The 21,151-nt window shown below is 35.2% G+C and overlaps 1 protein-coding gene across 1 annotated transcript in view; it reads left to right on the top strand.

The window, feature by feature from the left end:
• The window catches only part of LOC145691585 (phospholipid-transporting ATPase ABCA3-like), a 159,315-nt gene that overhangs the window by 79,124 nt on the left and 59,040 nt on the right, over nt 1-21,151 (top strand). Inside the window, exon 13 of the mRNA XM_081766991.1 lies at nt 3,713-3,838. Coding sequence (XP_081623117.1) covers nt 3,713-3,838 — 126 coding nt within the window. The remainder of the gene's footprint in view (nt 1-3,712; nt 3,839-21,151) is intronic.

Genomic DNA, 21,151 nt, shown 5'->3' with positions numbered 1-21,151 from the left:
ATTGTGTTTTCGTGCCACTGTGAACAGTTTTCGAATATACATATAACTTGTTGATTTTAGTTCTCTTAGATGTAGCAACTTTATATGCCTTTCCTGTTCTCCAATTTTGAAAGATGCGTCATTTTCACTACTTTCATATGCAATGTCTTCAAACATTTTGATGCAAGAAATCGCCTCATGGGGTATTAAGCCATTTTATAAGAATCTCGCTAAAATATTTCTACACGAATGTAAATTATATTGACTCGTGTTTAGAATTTTACGATCAATTTATCGGATATTAATCATTGTATAACACGAATTGGTATACTAAGCTAATATTTTTTAAAAACAAAATGTCTACTGCACGTAATTTCTTTTAACATTTACCTAACCAGATAATCGCTGAGTCAATTAATATGATTCCAGTGTAGTTAAGGTGATGTTCATTTTCATTATGTTAACTTACAATTTTTGGTATACATTGTCAGAATCCTATGTATATTTACTAATCTTTGTACATATTAACGTTATCACCATGACCTGGGGTTCACGCGGACACTAGTCACTTTTAGTAAGCTGCCAGTTTGTACATATCGTACTTCCGGTGCTTATGCTCAGTGACATCTCATATAAAAATGTTTCTAATACGCTGCAAGCTTTTCACAGTGTACCTCTCAACGAGTGTTTTGCTTTTCCACCTTAAACTCTTAATGTCATATTTCTGTGACCTGGGGTCCGAGCAGACCGCAGTTATATTCAATTGACTATTTGCTTTGTACGTGTTAATTTTGTTCATTTGTTGGGTGTTTGTAAGTTCTCTATTTTATCAACATGTAAGAGCACATTCTGGGTGTATATTACTTCAACAATGCCGCTGGCTTCTCTATTTTGTCATCAGGTCTCGCGGTAATCTAGGTTCAGATAATTTCAACATTTTACACCACTTGTTTCATTGTTCAGTATGTGTCTGTTCGCCAACCAGTCAATATTGTTTTCTACATTGCTCGTGAGGTGATTTCATTCTTATCTTAACCACACGTAAATGCAAAGTTAGAAAAAGTAGATTGATTGTGCGCTGTATTCTTCGGTTGCAAAACGTCACGACAAAAAGCTCTCTCAATGGAAGAAGCTAAGCGTATATTATATGAAAGTGGCAGTGAAGATTATGTAGAATTTGGTAGCTGTGACGAATCCTCCGAATATGAAGAGAGTGTAGGAGATGAAACAGAGGACTTGAACTATGAATATTGTCAAGAATCTGACAGTGGTAGTGAAACTAGTGACTCGCCTCTCAAGCAAGCATCGTTTGACATTATAACATTTTAAATGAAGATCATATTTTCAAATCGCGGTCAGGGCGTAAGTGTACTACTGAAGAACCTTATTTAACACACACGGCAGCCCATAATATTTTGCGACAAAAATAGAATTAGTAGGTAATGCGAAGAATGTTTCTGATATATGTACCGTCTGAAACTGCTCATCACACCTGAAATGGTCAATCTCATTGTTCGGGAGACAAATTGAAGGGCTAAACAAGTGGTAGCAAACTGGAATAAATCACTTTCTGCAAATGAAAAGAAATGGGGGGGAAGAGGTGAAAATAAAGTTATGCTTTTATGGCAATATTGTTACTAGGTGGAATTTACAAATCGGCGAATGCAAATGTTGAAGAAATATGATCCATGGACAGTGGAAAGCCAATATTTTGTGGTACAATGTCAATGAAACCTTTCCGTCATTTGCTTAGTTTCTGCCGCTCCGTGGTACAATGTAGAAACAAGGAAACAGACACTAGAGACAGACAAATTGGCTGCCTGCAGCAATGTTTCGAAAATGCTTCCGGATGACTTATCGAAGTTTTACAAGCCTGGAAATGACCTGACCGTTGATGAACAGTTGTTAGCATTTTGCGGGCGATGTGGTTTAAACAATACATACCTACCAAGCCAGGAAAATACGGAAGAAAAATATTCTGGTGCTGTGACACAGAAAATTCATTTCTTTTGTCTGCAGAAATGTATGTCGGACGACAGCCTTGTGCTACAGTTCAAAGAAGTAATACTTTGGATCTTGTATAGCGATTGGTAGATCCTTCCAAAAACAAAGATGCAACGTCATCTTGGATAACGTTCTCACCAGTGCTGAGCTAACTCAAGATCTACTAGCTGTAAATACAACTGTAGTTGGAACAATTCGGCATCGTCGAAAAGAAGTACCTAAAGAGATTTTGAAAGATCCCAAACATGAAGAAAAGTCGTCAAACTTTTCTTTCGATCGTGAACTGACCCTGTTTAAAATTGTTCCTAAGAAACGAAAGGCTCTCTTCAATGCATCACGACAAAGCGATAAATGAAGAGAAAGAGAATACACCCGAGATTATTATTCATTACAATGTCACAAAATCTGGTGCAAAAAACCTTGACTACTTATGCAGTTAGTATTCACGTAAACGAAAGATTCGCTGTTAGCCTATTATATTAGGGTTCAGCATTCTGGACTGTGTAGCGGTAAAAGCATACATAATTTGGATTTTGAAATTTCCGGATTAGGGAATTTCCAGAAACTTGGAAAGCGACATAGGCGTCGCCTATTTCTGAAAGAACTTGGAAGGGAGTTGGTAAGTGACTAAATTCAACTAAGACTTCAGAAACCACAAGCCTTGCAGTCTGGGGTTCGTCTATATCTTAAAACTTTGGGGATGGAAATTCCAAAATCACAAATAGTATCTCCTGAGACTTGGAGTCAAGAGAGACCAAAAAAGATACATTGCCAACTGTGTCCACGTTCCTTGGATTGAAAGGTCAAGACAAAATGCAAGTGTTGCCTCATTCCTTGCTATCCGGAACACCACCACACAATATGTGATAATTGCGCACGGAATATAAAACATGTGAAATAAATTATGTTGAATTTGCCGTATACTAGTAGTAAGTAGGTTCTGTTAATACATGACACATTTAGCACATGCTGAAACCTATTGTAATAGTGTTATTTAGAAAATATGTGTGTTAGGTTAACATACGGACGTTTAGAACATGCTGAAACCTAAATGGTAAAATGATGTGTAGGTGAATACTGGTAGTGAGTTTCTTAGACTAAGTTATCACACATTAAGAACATTTTGAAAAAAATGTTAATAACGATATATATATATATATATATATATATATATATATATATATATATATATATATATATATATATATATGTGTGTGTGTGTGTGTGTGTGTGAGTGTATGTATGTATGTATGTATTATATATATATATATATAAGTTTACTTTGATTTATTACATTTGCATGAATATTTTGTAATTTCAATAAAAAATAGTAATAAAATTAAAAATTAATTTCAATAAGAAAATGCATAAAAACAATTGTGCACTAGATCAACAAATATACAAAAGCATAAGGAAAAGTGAATTTCAAAGATGCAATTCATTTGAAATCTACTTATTAAAAGACGGGGTCCGCCCGGACCCAGGTCGTAAAGGGGGGTATCATGAAAGGACATAGTGATAGGGTTAAATGCAACCAACATATCAATATGGACATGAACGGATATCAATTGAATCACAAGCATTAGTTTCAAACTAGCAAGTGAACCTTACATCAACACATGGCGTAAGCAACATCATACACAATATATTAATTGACCACTTACACCTGCTCTTACTAATCTATGATATGTTTTATGTTCCTTGTTGATATATTTGCTTCCATTTGCAGGTGATTTTCTTTTACTTCTTATGCTCTGCGGCCTCAGTATGCTTCCTTTTATATATATTCTAAGCTTCATTGTTCCAAGTTTATTACTAGGATTTGTTGTCATGTTTGCTGCAAGTTTTGTGCTAGGTAAGTGTTTTTTTTAATTACACGACTCAGGGAAGATTATGACAAAAACAATTTTCTTAACTTTGTAGTAAATTATGACAGAAAGCTCAACATTCCCATAGAATATTCAACACATAGTGAACAATGTACCCTTTCCGTGTGTAGGAATAATTCAGAAATTAAACAATCGACTTATTATTATAAGCATGATATTAACACATTTCTTCTAATATCATTTTCCACGAAATTTTCGCCTATAATGAAGGGTAAGGGGAAAAACAAGGAGTGTCCATGTATGTGCTTTTTCGGTTGCTTTACCCTATCTGTTGGTGACTCTTGGTACTATTTGACTATATATGCCATGCCGTGTAACGTGGGTTCCTGTCACCACGGCATGGCGCGTCCTCAGGTTGCGGATTGAGGAGAAGACCTCTAGATATAGAGGTTAGCTGCGAATATACTGAATAAGCAGTCGCGGACAGACGACTAGGAGTGGTTCTCCAGCTTGGGGGTTTGGGTAAGGCTAACACTCTCATCCTGTAAAAAGAGGTACTTGTTCAGAAACATTCACAAAAGCCTCGGACAAGGACTGATAACTTGGCACGACATCAGCAAAAGAAAATGGACATGCGATTTGGAACATGGAATATTAGAAGTCTTTATAGGGCAGGCGCGTTAAAATCTGTAACGAGTGAGTTAGAGAAATACAGGATGGACGTAGTAGGAGTTCAGGAAGTTAGGTGGGAAGGAAATGGATCTGAGAATTCCGGAAATTTTACGTTTTTTTACGGGGAAGGAAATAAAAATCACCAGTTAGGAACAGGGTTTTTCGTTCACAAACGAATATTACCAGCAATTAAACGGGTTGAATTTGTTACTGACAGACTTTCTTTTATTACTCTTAAGGGACGGTGGTGTGATATTATTGTTTTAAATGTACATGCTCCAACTGAAGATAAGGGTGACGATATAAAAGATATGGAACGGATATTTGACCAACTCCCGCGATACCATATGAAGATTCTATTAGGGGATTTCAATGCGAAGGTAGGACGAGAGGATATTTTCAAACCGATTATAGGGAACGAAAGTTTGCATAAGGAAAGTAATGACAACGGTGTTAGACTCGTGAACTTTGCAACATCCAAGAACCTAATCGTGAAGAGTACAAAATTCCCACATCGCGACGTTCATAAATACACTTGGACATCACCAGACGGAAAAAACACATAATCAAATTGATCACGTTTTAGTAGATAGAAGAAGACAATCTAGCATAATTGACGTCCGGTCGTTTAGAGGGGCTGATTGTGACACTGATCACTACCTGGTAGTAGCGATAATACGGGAGAGATTATCGTTGAATAAAGGTAATATTCAATGTCCGAAAACGGAGAGATTTAATTTAAAGAAATTAGAAGAGAGCCAGGTAAGAGAGGAATACCAGATTGAAGTTTCGAATAGATTCGCGGTTTTAGAAGACTCGGAGTGCACTAGTGTTGAGGATACTTGGATTGAAATTAGAGATAGCATTAAAAGTTCAGCAATAGAAAAATTGGGACACGCGGAAATACGTAGGAACAAACCATGGTTCGACCAAGAATGCATTAAACTAGCAGAGAAGAGAAAACAGGCAAAATTACGATGGCTACAAAATCCGAATGAAACAACTACACAAAATTTCGCAGATACCAGGCGGGAAACTTCCAAAACTTTTAGAACAAAGAAACGGGATTTTTTGAAAGCTAAAATTAAGGAACTTGAAGATAATAGTAAAAATAAAAATATTCGGGACATGTATAAGGGGATCAGTGAATTTAAGAAAGGCTATCAACCTCGTGCTTATATATTAAAGAAATCTGACGGAACAGTTCTCACCGATACGGATAGCCTCTTAAATAGATGGAAAGATTTCTTTGACGATTTGCTGAACACGCAGCCAAAAACTAATGTGCGTGGAGAAAAGGAGATACACACCGCAGAACCGTATATTCCAGAACTCAATCGAATAGAAGTGGAAGCCGCTATAAAGAAATTGAAGAAACACAAATCTCCGGGTGTAGATGAAATTCCGGCTGAGTTAATTTTAGCTGGAGGCGAAAAATTGTGGAACAAGATACACAAACTCATTGTCCTTATCTGGAACAAGGAAGAATTACCACAAGAGTGGAAAGAATCAATCATTGTTCCAATTCACAAGAAAGGCGACAAAACTGACTGTAATAATTATCGAGGCATTTCTCTTCTGTCAACATCCTATAAAATCCTTTCAAATATTTTGTTAGCAAGATTGACTCCATACGCAGATGAAATTATTGGAGATTATCAGTGCGGATTTAGACGAAATCGATCAACTATCGACCAAATATTTACCATTCGCCAAATACTTGAAAAGAAGTTGGGAATACAATACCCCGGTACATCAACTATTTATTGATTTTAGAAAGGCTTACGACTCCGTTAGGAGAGAAACATTATACAACGTTCTTACAGAACTTGGAATACCGAGAAAGCTAATTAGATTAATTAAGATATGTTTAAGTGAATCCCAAAGTAAAGTCCGAGAAGGAAAATTTTTGTCCACGAGCTTCCACGTCGAAAATGGCCCGAAACAAGGAGATGCGTTGTCGCCATTATTATTTAACTTTGTGCTGGAATACGCCATAAGGAAAATCAAAGATAGCAACCAGGGCCTAGAGTTGAACGGCATTCACCAGGTTATGGCATATGCTGATGATGTAAATTTAATAGGGGATGATAGGAGAACAGTAGAAATAAATGCAGAGATCTTATTAAACGCTTGCAGGGACATGGATTTAGAAGTAAATGCAGAGAAAACTAAATACATGGAAGTGCGTCGGTACCGTAATACGGCAAATTGTGGAGGCGTTAAAATATTAAATAATACTTTTGATAAAGTGGATACTTTCAAATATTTAGGATCAATATTAACAGACGAAAATCATATTCACGAGGAAATTAAATGTCGACTAAAAGCAGGGAATTCGTGTTACTATTCGGTTCAAACTCTCTTGTCGTCGCGAATTCTGTCGAGGAATTTGAAGCTTAAAATATATAAAACGATAATCATGCCTGTTGTTCTGTATGGTCGTGAAACATGGTCGCTTACTCTGAGGGAAGAACATGGACTGAAAGTATTTGAGAACAGGATCCTGAGAAGAATATTCGGACCCAAGAGGAACGAGAATGGGGAATGGCGGAAACTTCATAACGAGGAACTACATAGTTTATACGGTTTACCCAACATTGTTAGGGTCGTCAAGTCTAGGAGGCTTAGGTGGGCAGGTCATGTAGCTAGAATGGAAGAAAGTAGAAACGCTTTCAAAGTCTTGACTGGTAGACCCATAGGAAAACGACCATTAGGAAGACCTAGGCGCATATGGGAGGACAATATTAAGATGGATCTCGGAGAGATAGGAATACAAAGTAGAAACTGGTTGCAATTAGCTAAGGGTAGAAGTCAGTGGAGAGCTTTTGTGAACGCGGCACTGAACCTCCGGGTTCCATAGGCCATAGAGTTAGTTAGTTAGTTATGCCATGCTTGTGTAGATGTAGAAATGCCCACGTAAAATGGGGTAAAAGATTTAACTAACTTTATGCTTCTTACGAGCTTTTCAATATTATAGCGCCGTTTTCTTGAAAATGCAGTTTTGTGACATTCCTTCTTTTCCCCTCGCCCTTAAATTGTTTCCTTCCGAAGTATAAACATAAACATATACAGTGCATTTGGAATTTTTTCAATTATTCCACGCTCTGTAGAATTTAATTCCATGGCATCCTATTTCATCATGTTTTCATCGACATAGTCGCTGTTTCAGTAAATTTGCCTTTCTGGTTTACGAACAGTTTTGAGTAAAGTTAATTTGTATACAATGTATTTGATACACCATGGTATAAAATACAAGAAGTTGAATCAATTTATATTGATGCCAAAATCTATAAATGTCTCACAAAAGCCAAGATGGGATTCAAACCTTCTTCAATGCAATTTGTACTCGTAAAACCTAACACTATGGTGTAAATGTCGAGACAATACTTCCATTAAAATTATGAAGTTTACATTGTCATTTCAAGCTATTGCATAAGTCACCGGGAAAGCTAATATAGAAATGTTTCTCCAGTTAGAGTTTTGTCGGAAAATGATAAGTATCTTACAGTTTGAAAGATGAAATGAGACAGAATGCAATTTGCTTCGATGAATCACACACAATTATAACTATGCTATAATGCTTCTTTAACCACTAGTTGCGAAGAGTTCTTCACATGGAACTTAATCTTATTAGTCAACGCAGTTCGTTAAAGATAACCATTGGCATTGCAGTATTTTCGTATTTGAAGGAAGTAAGATAATTAGCTATTAGATGTAATATCAACTGAACTTTACATGTATAAATCTCTAAATGCTTACACGCTACGTGGCACCTACTCGTTTAAAGTTCTTTAATAGCTCTCGGTGAAGGATTTTGAGGACATCCTAAAAGTGAGCTCCAACTATCTCTTGTGCCTCGAACGTCCAAGGCCTACTGATGACTTTCACTCATGATCGCATTGTTGCTTGAAACTGTTTAAAAGTGTTCCTAATTGATTTCTTTCGTAGTGATTCTTTAAGGAATTAGAACAACGTTTACCTTGAAACGCTAAGAACGAACTTTGTAACTTCTAATTACAGACGCAAAACTTTCTATCTGCACCATAGGTATACATTTTGCATGTTGCCACTATTTCAACTGGCGGTATAATTTGAATTACTGTCATTCCACGAAACATCCGCTCGCTCAACGTCGAAACTAGATGAATACAATTTCAATAATTATTTTAATGTAATGTGTTTTAAAACCTCGTAAACCAGAATTTAATGCCAGTCAATTAAACATTAATTTCAAAGTTGATATTCTACCTTAGAGGTGTAGATTTTGGTTAAATGATCACTGTACCACGATTCCCAAAACACTATTGTTGAAATCATTTTGAAACACGTTGTTTATTTGTTGTTTTACTAAATATTTATGTAGTGTAGGAGTTACGAAAAAGGATTGTTCTTACAAATGGACAACAACTGCGTTTTGATCTACTACACATGAACGACCTAATATTCATACAAGTAATTCCCCAGCCTCAGCCCATTCAATCACAAGCTCTTAAAACACTTTAAATCATAATATTAATTAAAAGTTAGTTGTATCTGCAAAATAATTCACGGCGTTATTACGTTAGCAAAAACTTAATGAGTAGGAAACAAAGCAAATGACAATATTCTGTTATTTCAGCATTAAAAGTTAACCGAAAATGCAGTAAGATATGTTTCAGTTTCAGTATGATACCTATCTTGCACCCTATTTTACGATATTAATCAGAATTGCCCTGAAGACAAAACTTTCAATGACCAACATCAGGCAATAGGCAAAAAGTTTCTATGATTGGGTTGGTTCACTCTCATTTGTAATAAATAATCTTGAGGAGAGACGAGACAAGAGAATATTTTCATGTTGAGGGAGAGCTCTTCCAATACAAAAAATGCTTCTTTCTCGAGAGGAGACACAAATTTAACCTCAATTTTCCGAGATGAAGAAGCTTCGACACTTATCTAAATGAATTAAATAAACAATTAAAGAGAGCATGTTTAGTAAATATTAGTAACACACTTTTGCACAGCATAGAATACTTAATTATCGTTTTGATTACATAAATAACAGTTATTCTTGAGCCCATGAAATAGTATGAAATGTAATTTGGGACGATAGAGTGGCCCAATAATCTAGCTTTTATAGCCAAAATAGTACCATAAGACACCTCTTATACTATGAAAGTTGATATTTGAGTAAATGTCTGTAGGCGGCCAATTACATTCTAGTCAATTCCAGGTCGTGGTTATAAGCATGTGTTAATTGTATATCCCTCCAATCTTTCATGACCAAGCAAAACCTTAATGGTAAATGTTAATTTTCTGAGTTGTGGATAATCTTGTTTGGCTAATACCGCTGATTGATATTCTGTATTGCACTTCTTCTTTGTTTATTTTTTTCATAACCCAGTTGCAATTACTCCTTGAATCTGCATTCTGAACATATATTTCACACAGGCCCTTAAGCAACTGCATGATATGTGGTGGACTAGTTAAGGTATGTCATGTACAATATCACTTTATGTTAGAAATTAATAATTAGATACGTGTTTTTCGACTTCTAACTCTTTTTAGTTTTACCCCCTAAAATTATTTCATACTTGACCAAAGTAATCCGTGAGGTAAAATCTCTTAATTGAATTATATTAACTGGTACTCCAAGCAAATTCACGTTTTCAATACATTTACAATATTGAATAAACATCAAGTGCACCTTTTAAGTTTACAATGTGTAGAGCGAATGATAATGTATTTTGAATAAGGGTAATGCAGATAGCGATGCGTTTATTTCTTGTTTTATCATTATTTCGTCAGTCTTGGATTGATCCACCTTGGGTTTATTTGTACATTTTTTGAAAGGAAAGACAATGCAAAATATTGCTTCTGAGTGGCTTTCTCCATAGCCTGATATTATTTCCAACTTACCTATAATCATTAAAATGTACACTTCTTATCTTGCAATTAGCTTATTATTAGCTTTCTAAACTTGCGACTCTTTGCCTAGAAAGTGTCTGATATTCTATATTGAAAATGTGTTGAAATCTTGAAATCGCTTATGACAACCTATAATATTATTGAATTCAGCAAATTTTTTCCCATCTGTTAGATTGTATTTGATATATCATTTTAGCATATGATACATCAAAAAACTTAAAAGTAAATTATGAGGACCACCATAAAGTCCCACGTGCAGTACCAAGAACACTATAACATTTTCTGGTCGAGTAGCTTGAGTAGTAGGAATCAAAATTCCAGACTACCGCATATCAGAATATTTCGTCACTAAACTTGAGATGTTTCAAGTAAATCATTAGTGACCTGATGCATACTGAAAGGCAACAAACAAATTCGTCAAGATTTAAAATTAAATAAACATGACGTTTTAAGTGAACAAAATACTCAGCTGTGAAGAAAACATATATCGAAGATCACGTCTTGTCAATTATAGCATCTACAGCGTTTTCTTCCTTTCCTTTCATTTTTTATATGTAGTGCAAATGAAATGCAAAGTAATATTTCTAATTTTAAATGCTTTTCTTCTCTCATACTGAAAGTAAAATGCGTCACAAAAGAAATGGTACCACAAATATGGAAGGGATACAGTATCCACTGTATAATGAAGTAATAGGTAACCGTTCAATACCAGTTGAAGGATAATATTTCTGTTAGTAATACTTTCAAATTTCCTAACTATCAATCTCTAAAACTGCCTCATTTTTATAAAACAATTATGATCACCAAACTCAAATAAACCAAGACATTCTTTATAATTTTATTGTTATTCAGTAACAAGTTGTTGGATATGTCTAAGAATCTGACCGCATTATATATTAGATTTGAAATTTAATTCCAGTTTATAATCGAAATTCTAATTCGTTGATAAAGAATGCTGTTTGGGTTTACATAACTGTTGAAAATGTTATCTTCTACAAGAAAGAGAAATTTGATGTTAGTAGTTTTCTAGTAATATCAGAGAAACAAACGAGTTTAGTTACAATTATATTAATAAAGTCAAGATTTTTAATGGTACATAAAATTATCTCTCAGTATCGCAACGTTCTGTATACAAATCAGTTGCTCTAGTACCAGAGATTTGTGACACGCATGTGTTTAGATTGAGAACATAGTAGTTCCAATGTAATTGCTTGATCCAATTACGACTAGTGGGATAGTTTTCGGGATTTGCTCTTTAAAAGTTTCCAAACGCTTTAGGCAACTTCTAACTGTAAAAGTGGAAGTTTCTCGATCGTTTTTTATTAAAAGGTTTTTGTTTTGTTTGATTTAAAGAACTAACTTCTTCAAGTTGCGAATTGTAATTTTTAATATACGGTAGAGTGTCTGAATTACGAGATTTCCGTATTGATAAGGAATGGCAGGTGGTTAAGTATGAAGGCAAAATGACTGTGTTATTCAGTCACGAAAACAATACAGTAAAGTAGAAGAGGAAAATATATTTGTTATATCAGCCAATATATTTCGGAAAGACAAACACAAGTGATTAAGATTGGAGTGTCATTTGCATGATGATAACAATGTTTTAAAGGACTTTGTGACGACCTTTACGTGAAATTAATTATTTTGCAGCGAGCGCTACGATACAAAAAATGAATAAAAACATTATCTGTTTCATAGGGCATTCGTTTCGGACATCGGCAAAGATGAACTCATTAACTTTCTGTTTCGTTTCCCACACTTATAGTAGAAGATAATGGATGTGAGAATAGATTAAATTTAATGAATGTAACATGTGTTTTTTCTACCTACAAAGCTAGATACGAATTATGATAATATGCGTTGGTGACTTTCACAGAAGTAACAACTCAAGTATATCAGGCGGGGCAACGTACATGGAATATACTGTAGTATCTGATAATATGATCATGATATGATGGATATAGAATGAAAGAGTACCAAGAGACAATATTTAGATAATTACCACATTCAATTACATAGATGGCTTTTATGTAATGTGAAAATGACAATGTCGTTTACAGATATCAAATATTTCAAGTTGTTTCAAAGATGTGATAAATAACAGTATGGTTGGTGATACTGCTTAATTGTGTTTTTCCCCAGAGCTTGATCTAATTAATCCTGCTAAAATATTGTACATGCGAGCGAGGTAAATGATAGCAGTTTAAGCAAATTCAATCAAACACAATATTTTAAGCAATGCTTCATTTGTAATATTTTTAATATCTTTGGAAACATCAAATTATCATAAATTGTATTATGATCTTTATTCGTATTGATAAGGATCGGTCGATATGGGTGAATGTTCTTGATAATATTTGAATAAGATCTATTTTCACTCCCTCTTTCTCTCCGCTAATATGTTAAAGATTCTTGCATCTCATCTCGAGATATAGAACTTTCACAAAGAGAACTGATCATTCCCTACAGTCATTATCTTATGTGGAAAGAGATGTTTGATAGTGTGGAAACGAACCGAGGTCTTCCAGCTGGAAGTCAAGCACGATAGAAATACTACAAAGACTGACCCATCTAAAACTGCTTAACAAATGTTGTAGAGTTTCTAAAACGAATCACATGAAAAAGGGGCTTCTTCAGGTCAACGACGTTTCGAATCACACTGGTAATCCCCGTAGGTGTTGTTTGTCCTTTCCCAATCAACATTCGTAAATAGTCTCTGTTATACAGGTGTGTGTTTCCAAGTTTTTAAGGATTGCTCGTTTAGTATGAGAAGTCACTCTTCGATTCTTCACGACAGCTCTGTAAAAATATTTGACCTCAAAAGTATTTGAAATTACGTTGATTAGCTCCATTACTCAAAAGTCCAGCACGTTACCCCTACATTATCTTGCCACGTAAAATCGTGAAGCAAATATTGCTAACTTCAGAACGAGGCGTGAATGTTCTTCCTCTAATGTCATTTCCACCAGTTTGTATGCCAAAATTCATTTATTTAAAATACTTCGAGGCAAATTTACTTTTTCATGGTATATCTAAGGTTAAATATGATCTCTGTGACTTCCACATAGTATCGACTGCTCCGTAGATATTAAACGGTGTCTTCTACTCCATGTTTTATTCGTAACCAAGGTATGGATATTTTTTCTTTTTGCCGTTTGCTAGACTGACATCTTTCGAACAAACTAGTGCACTTGTGGAACGCCTTATGTAGATCTCAAACATCCAACTTTAACTGCATTGTTGGTTGTCAAACGATGCGGTATTTTAAAAATTGGAAGTATGGATGCACTTTTACTCCTGTGTATATATATACGGTCCAGTAGCGTTTATAGCGCAATAACGATAACACATCATATAAAGTAAATGTTTTTTGTTAATTACTCATTATAAACTTCAAAACTAAGAAAGTGTCATTTGCTAAACTTTGATATTAAAATCAAGGAATTTATAAGGAATCAAGGATTTATAAGAACTTCTCCTGTTAACACTTAATGTGAGAACAGGAAAGGAAATTTGGTATTATTTTCAAAATACAACGATTTAAGTTAACATATTTTGCTCCAGGGCCCCCACAAGGTTCCAGGTGGGATCGAACCAAAAAGTTTCAAATTGCAAGAGGGGTTAAGTAGCACATCGTTTGAAAGCTTTTGTTAAATGAAAGATGAACAAACTCTCGAGTTTCTACGACAACCCTATGCAAAATGGCCGTGGGTCAAAATGTAAAAAAAAGCTTAATTGAAAATCTATGGCCACCTTGAATCCATGATGGTCGCTTAAAATCTATATCGAAAGGATAGGCATATCAAACTGCTGAAGCTAGGAAAGCCAAATTTGGCATGAATGTTGATCAATAGGTGACGGAAAGATGCGAAATGTTCAAAAACGCTACATCTTGAGTTCAAAATGCCGCACTATGTATCAAACACACGTCCGCTGAAACAACTGGTGTTGCAGAAGCCAAATGTGGTATTTACGTTTATGGTTAGTGGCAGATATCCGCAAATATCACGAGTATCATCTGTAACTTAATATGTCTGCCAGCGTGAAAAATGAGTTTGTATGTTTATTGCTTGGAATATTGTGATAAACCAACAAAGTTTACGTAGCTTGATGAACTGAAGTTATTTACACGTGGTTTGACACTGCTCGCTAATCTTATCAATAAATAGTTTTTGTATATTTGGCATTGCTTGAAATATTATGATTAACGAAGTAATGACATGTTAATAACAAATACGTTACAATAGAGCCCCTAATCTCACTGGTGCAGGAAGTCCTTTATGTGCGAATGACTTATGGAAAAAGTAGAAAATACTCGAAGTTATTCGAGTTTTGTTTAGCACTATGAATATTAAGTCAAAGTTATGTGTTTATCGCATATTCGTTATATTCAAGTAAATGATATCGAGAGAACCATGAAGAACGTGCATTAGGAACAAAACATATATGTGTTGTTACGTAATGCAATAATAGTTGAAGTGAATCGAAATTCAGTTGTTCTTCAGGCTTCTTATTTTTTCTAAATACTTAATAGAAAAATAGAGACTTAGGTTTGTACTGTATGAATGACATAGTATTTAACGGGCCATCTTGGATTCAAGGTGACCAATGATTTTCAATTAAGCTTTTGTTTACATGCCGCCATTTTCCACAGGGTTGTCAGAAAATGTCGGGATTTTCTCCATCTTCTTTCATTTAACAGCAGCTTTCAAACTATGTGCTACGTAACCGCTCTTGCCATTTGAAATTTCTTAGTTGGACCCCACCTGGGACACTGTGGGACACTAGACAAGACTATTTAACTTAAATCGTTGTACTTTAAAAATAAAGCCACACATCCTTTCCTGCTTTAACTTTTGTCTCACCAGAGATTTATAGGGGTCACATGGACTTTTCAATGAAGTTTTTGTTTACATTTAACAGACCTCCATTTTACATAAGGTTGTCGTAGGGAGTCGAGACTTGCTCCATTTTATTTTACTTTACAACAGCTTTCAAACGATGTGATACTTAACCCCTTTTGCCATTTGAAAATTTTGAGTTGGATGCCGTCTGTGATTCTGTGTGGGACTCTAGCGCAAACCTTTTTTATAACTAAAAGTGTGTCCTTGAAAATGATGGGATACGTGTTCGCTGAGCTTTCCATTTACCCAATCGTTTCGGAACAAATCAGTTGGTTCAAACTATTATGCCAGTTTTATAGCTTTTACATTACAAAATATGTTGTAACTCACGACATTCCGCCCGGTGGCACGTATAATTTTGGTATTGGTCTAGTTATAATATATAAAATGCAAACGCAATAGTCTTGTTCGATTCTCAGCAGAGCCACTTCCTGATCCTCCGATGTCAGTAAAATTATGTTCACTGCATTTTCGTAACTGAATTATCTATTACTTAAAAAACATTTACGCTAACGTCTTTAAAATCACAAAATGGAATCTGGTGTTCAGAGACCTGCAATTATAATTTAAAAAATTAAGTTTTGTGCTCGCAATTAATATGGTAACTTACAACTCGTTCGTCCTTGGCAAGGAAAGGACTATATTGTTGTCTGAATTATTGAATATGATAGAAAATTAAAGATACTTTATGGCTAACAAAGTAGTTTTAATAACACGTTAATATCTCTAATTACGAATTTCTCGATAATTACTCGAGTTTAAGACGCCGTCCAATGTAAGACGCGCCCCGATTTCCCTGGATTAAATTAAGGAAAAATAATAATATGCTCCATTTTACTCTCTCCATGTTGCGTGACACGCCATGATAAAAATTATCCGTCCCGGAAGTCACGTATGTTTAAAATTTGATCGATATGGTTGGGTGGTTCAAGAGTTAAGTTATTTTTATTTTTATAAATTAAACTCCCCTTCCCTTCCTCTACGTTTCTCCTACGTTCTGCTGCCTATTTGAAAATATAAAAAAATCCGGGCTTAAACGTCATCTTTGTTGAAAATTTGATCGAGATCGGTCAGGCGATTCAAGACTTATTAAGTGTTTATTTATTTTTATATATCTTTCCCCCACCTCGAACCCTAACACCCCGGCTATTTGAAGCGATCGCAAAGCGTATTTATTGCTCATGTGTATGCTTGAAATACGCTGACCATGTATTTATATCTGGCTGGCTAAACATAAACGTGAAAGCAATAAAATCGCTGAGAAAACGTCGGCGTATTTGGTGCAGGTCGGAACAATAGACCGCCTGCTGTTTAAAATATTTCAAAAGGAAAGACAGAGATGAAAGACGTGTTGCCAGGCAAGGGGATTATAGCCAGAAACAGCTGCTTGGAAGACGCTTTGTGAAGAGAATAGAACTCAGCTATTATTAAGTATGTTTGTGTATAACAAAAGAAAATTCACAAAAATAGAAGGGAATTCCGAAAAATAGCTAATCACAGAAAAATCTATGTAACACGGTGATTTCTTGTGATAGACTTGATTGACAGTTAGCTGGTGCTATGGTAATCTATAAGCAAAATATTTGGCTTTAGGCAAAAGATGAAACAACGAAATAACTTGAATTTGAGCCCCTATCTCTGAAGCTCGAACTCCCCCCCACAAACAGATAACCACAAGTGTAATCACAAAGAGAAATTTTCAGTTGTGTTTGAAAACGTGTCCTGTGTACATCTGCAATCATGGTTGGTGTGTTTAACACAGAGGCGTTTATAATCGAAATACAAAATAGGCCGTGCCTATATAATTTAAGAGATCCGAACTACATGAATCGTGACTTAAAAATAAAAATGTGGACAGAAGTGGCTGCGATATTTGTTCCAGACTAGGAGGGAATGGAGCGGAATTCTCAGAATGAAGAATGTAAGAATATTCTTATTTTAAGATTTCATTTAATACGTTAAGTAGAGCTACATCGAGGTAAAGTGTATGTTCACTATTAATAATAATAATAATAATAATAATAATAATAATAATAATAATAATAATAATAATAATAATAATAATAATAATAATAATAATAATAATAAATAGTTTGTTACAGTTGTGTCAACTTCCAATATATCTAATATATACCAAACCTTAAGGCGCAACAGATCGAAAGGGCCAGGGCCGGCTATGCGGCATTTTATGGGTTGGATATGTTAGATGATGGAACAATTGCCCTTAGATGGTCTCAGCCATAGATGTGTGCACAAGAGAAAGGCGGATAATGCCACCTCTAATAGTTTGGTACTGAGGTATATCGAAAATGTTTTAAACAGCAAAGACCATAATTTTAAATTGGGATTCAATACATCTTATTCTCTTTCCAGTCTTTCAAATGACCGAAAAACTACGTTGCCAAATTATTTCAAAATTTAGTTTTCTAAAACAAACACATAATGTTTCAGTTTACAGGCATTTCTTTCCATGCAGCTTAGAAATCTTTTCTTCCTGGGAGAGATATGTTTATTTCATTTTATTTATTTATTTTAACTGCAACTGCTCGTGTTTTATCAACTTTGTTCTGAAACTGAAAATAGGGTGCTAAAATTGGTAGAGCGTAGGAATTTCAGAATTCGCCTAAACCATGGGAAGAAACAAAATTAAAAGATTAAACCAGAGAAATGGTTAAAAATATCATGATGTAAATTTTATACTTGGTGGCTTGGAATTTAGCGGTCCTTTCAGCACCGAAGATATACAAGATGTGAGTCTACAGTTTAAGGTGGAATCTAAACAACCTTTATGCGCTCAAAGTTTTCAATGATATCCCACAGGATTCGAATCCGGAACCCCATTCTCCAAAGGCACATGTATAGCTAGTAAAGTATAAAGTACTGTAAATGTTGGAATTTATTGATTGGGGTCTAATATTTGTTTTCGATACAGAGGATATCTTAAAAATTGCCTCTTGCTCCGTCTCTCTCGACTATATCAGCGAGGGCTACATCAGACGTGAACTACAGCTCAACCTGGGACCCTAACCACATAACCTTCTGCCTAGAATCGAATCCAGGTCTACCACACAAAGACACGTACGCTTACCGCTTAGTCACGAAGGAGCTCCATATATTGATGGAAACGAGACCGAGACTAATACGATGTTTTTCGACTCGAGACGAGACCGAGGGTGTATTGAGTCTCATCTCGTCTCTATACCATTCCTAACATACACATCCTTTTTATACAGATACACAGATTAATATGGAAGCAGGAATAAATTGAAAAAAGCAACAATCTAACACCAACTGAATTGTTTTCCAAGTTTGATTAAGATAAAGTAAGCTGTTTTTTTCGTTTACTTTGTCTGCACTTAGTTTCCTCTGCGACTTTTTTTCTTTACATAAGAAGAAACTGCAGCTAACACCAATACTTGTTCAATAATATTCATATCTTCTCACAAGAAACCAACTGAAGCAGTTCATTCTCATTCTACACTTCTGGCGCCGGAAATGAAAAGGAAAGACCTGGAAACCCTGACTGGCTCATAGTATGATTTACAAATTTGGTGAAACTAAAATTACCGTGTGGCCACCTAGGCCGCGTTCGCTGTGGGGGTAACGCTTTGTCGACTAGTACTAAGTTCTACCGTCAAAGGGAAATGATAAAAATCAAACTACGCCCAAACCTCATATATGTTAATAATTTGATTGAGATCGGTTCAGTGGTATAAACGTGATGAAGTCGGAGGCCATTTTATTTTTATTTTTTTACATATATGTCCCCCCCTTCGCCACACCTAAATTGTGCTGTTAAAGCAAAATGATGTAAACATCCGAGATCCGAATACTCTCTATGTTGAAAGTTTTATCGAGATCGGTCTGGTGGTTCAAGAGTTATTAAGTTTTATTCATTTTCATATATTTACCCTCCTCCCCTTCCCTCTCCTAAGTTGTAGTAAAAATGAAATAATAGAAAACTCTCCAGGTTCAAACTTCATCCGTGTTGAAAATTTGATTGAGATCGATCTGGTGGCTCAAGAGTTATTAACTGAAGAATGAGGTGCCTTTTATGTTTATATTTATTGATTTTTGTATATATCCCCCTCTTCCCCATTTCTACATTGTCCTATCAAACTGAAATGTTAAAATTCATCCCAGACACGAACGTCATCTATGTTGAAAATTTGACAGAGTTTGGTTTTTTGGTTCAAGAGTTATTACCTTGTATTTATTTTGTTATAATTCTCCCTCCTTCCCCACCCCCTAAGTTCTACCGTCAAAGTGTATAGTTAAAAGCACTCTCAGGCCAGAACTTCACCTACGTCAAAAATGTGATCGAGATCGGTAAGGTGATACAGGAGATTAAGAGTCATAAACATATTCACTTTCAATTCGGAACAATTCGGATTTGAAACGCTGTACTTTAACTACTACTACTACTACTACTACTAATGATAATAATAATAGTAATAATAATAATAATAATAATAATAATAAATAATAATAATAATAACAATGATAATAATAATAAAATCATTGCCATATCTTATAAGGAATTCAGGCTTAGTCAATAAATGAATTCAACGTGGTCTCTATTTGACGTTCTATTCATTCCAATCTGATAGAAATACAAAGAGAAACTTCGAGAACAGGTAAAAGAAAAATGTTAGTTTGGTGGGACTGGATCTAACCTTTACGAGTTCCTTTCAGTTACAAATGACTTAGACACTTTGTTTCTGGTCTTTACGTTAACTGATTCATTGAAGGTATCTGAGTAACTTGTCTTTATTTTCTACTCGGTTATACACGTTTCACAATCATTTCTTTTAAGGTTGAACGGCAGGAACACGAATGCAAAAACGTTTAGGACAATTAAGATTACACCACCGGGAATCGAACCGGGGACCCCGTACACCAAAGCCACTAGACCAGCGGTAAGAACGAATGAAATATGTTTTAAACTCTCTGAAATTTATGCCTATTTCGCCCTGATGTAAAATGTCTATTGATGTTTTTATGTTTATCGTATTAGGTACTTTGAGGAACGATATATGTTATTTATATAGGTTCTATTACGTATTCATCCATAAATATTATATAAATTACCAGAATTATTCACGATCTTTCATGGAAATTCGAGGTGCATGCACTGTAGACGGACAGTGTAATTGGAAGTTGAGTCCAACTGAGATTATGAGTTTCGCTCACATTATTTAATAACTATAGAAGAGATAGCGAAACGAGTCTACCTAATGAAGATGGAATTTCGGTAGGAGATAAAATGATGAGGTGTCATTCGTGGTTTGGTATTATTTTGAGGTTGATATAGTTGTTGTTGCTGAATCTAAAAAGAAAATAAGATGTAGAAAACTTAAGAAAGGCTTCTGAAGAATATGGGATGAAAATAAATGTTAAAAAGACAAAATCCATGGTGATTGAAAGGAAGCTATCGGTGTCAAATATAGATGTAGGACCGGAAGAAAAGAACAAATGAATAATTTGCGATATCTGAGTAGTATTGTTCGTGATTATATGATATGCGAATGTGAAATAAAAGAGTAGAATAGAGGTACTTTGGCTGAAATTTGATCCTTCCCGTTGCTAGAGTTCGATATTTTTCCCTAGAAGTCGAAGGCAAGTTTCAATAGGCGTTTAGTTGTTATGCTCATAGCCTTTTAGGGCTACCACCGGGAGCATCGTGGGAACATTTTGGATGTGGGAACCCGCTGTTGCTATGCTCATAGTCTTGGACGCCTACCAGAAGTATAAACAAGATGAAACATGCCTTTTTCGTGATCTTGTCATGTATTGGGTAGTGATTTGAACCCTCAAACCCCATTCCCTCCCACGAACAGCGTAAACGCAACG

This window comes from Thermobia domestica, chromosome 8 (assembly GCF_964235325.1).
Source record: "Thermobia domestica chromosome 8, izTheDome1.hap1.1, whole genome shotgun sequence".
Classification (NCBI taxonomy): Eukaryota; Metazoa; Arthropoda; class Insecta; order Zygentoma; family Lepismatidae; genus Thermobia; species Thermobia domestica.
This window is presented reverse-complemented; position numbering and strand designations above follow the sequence as displayed.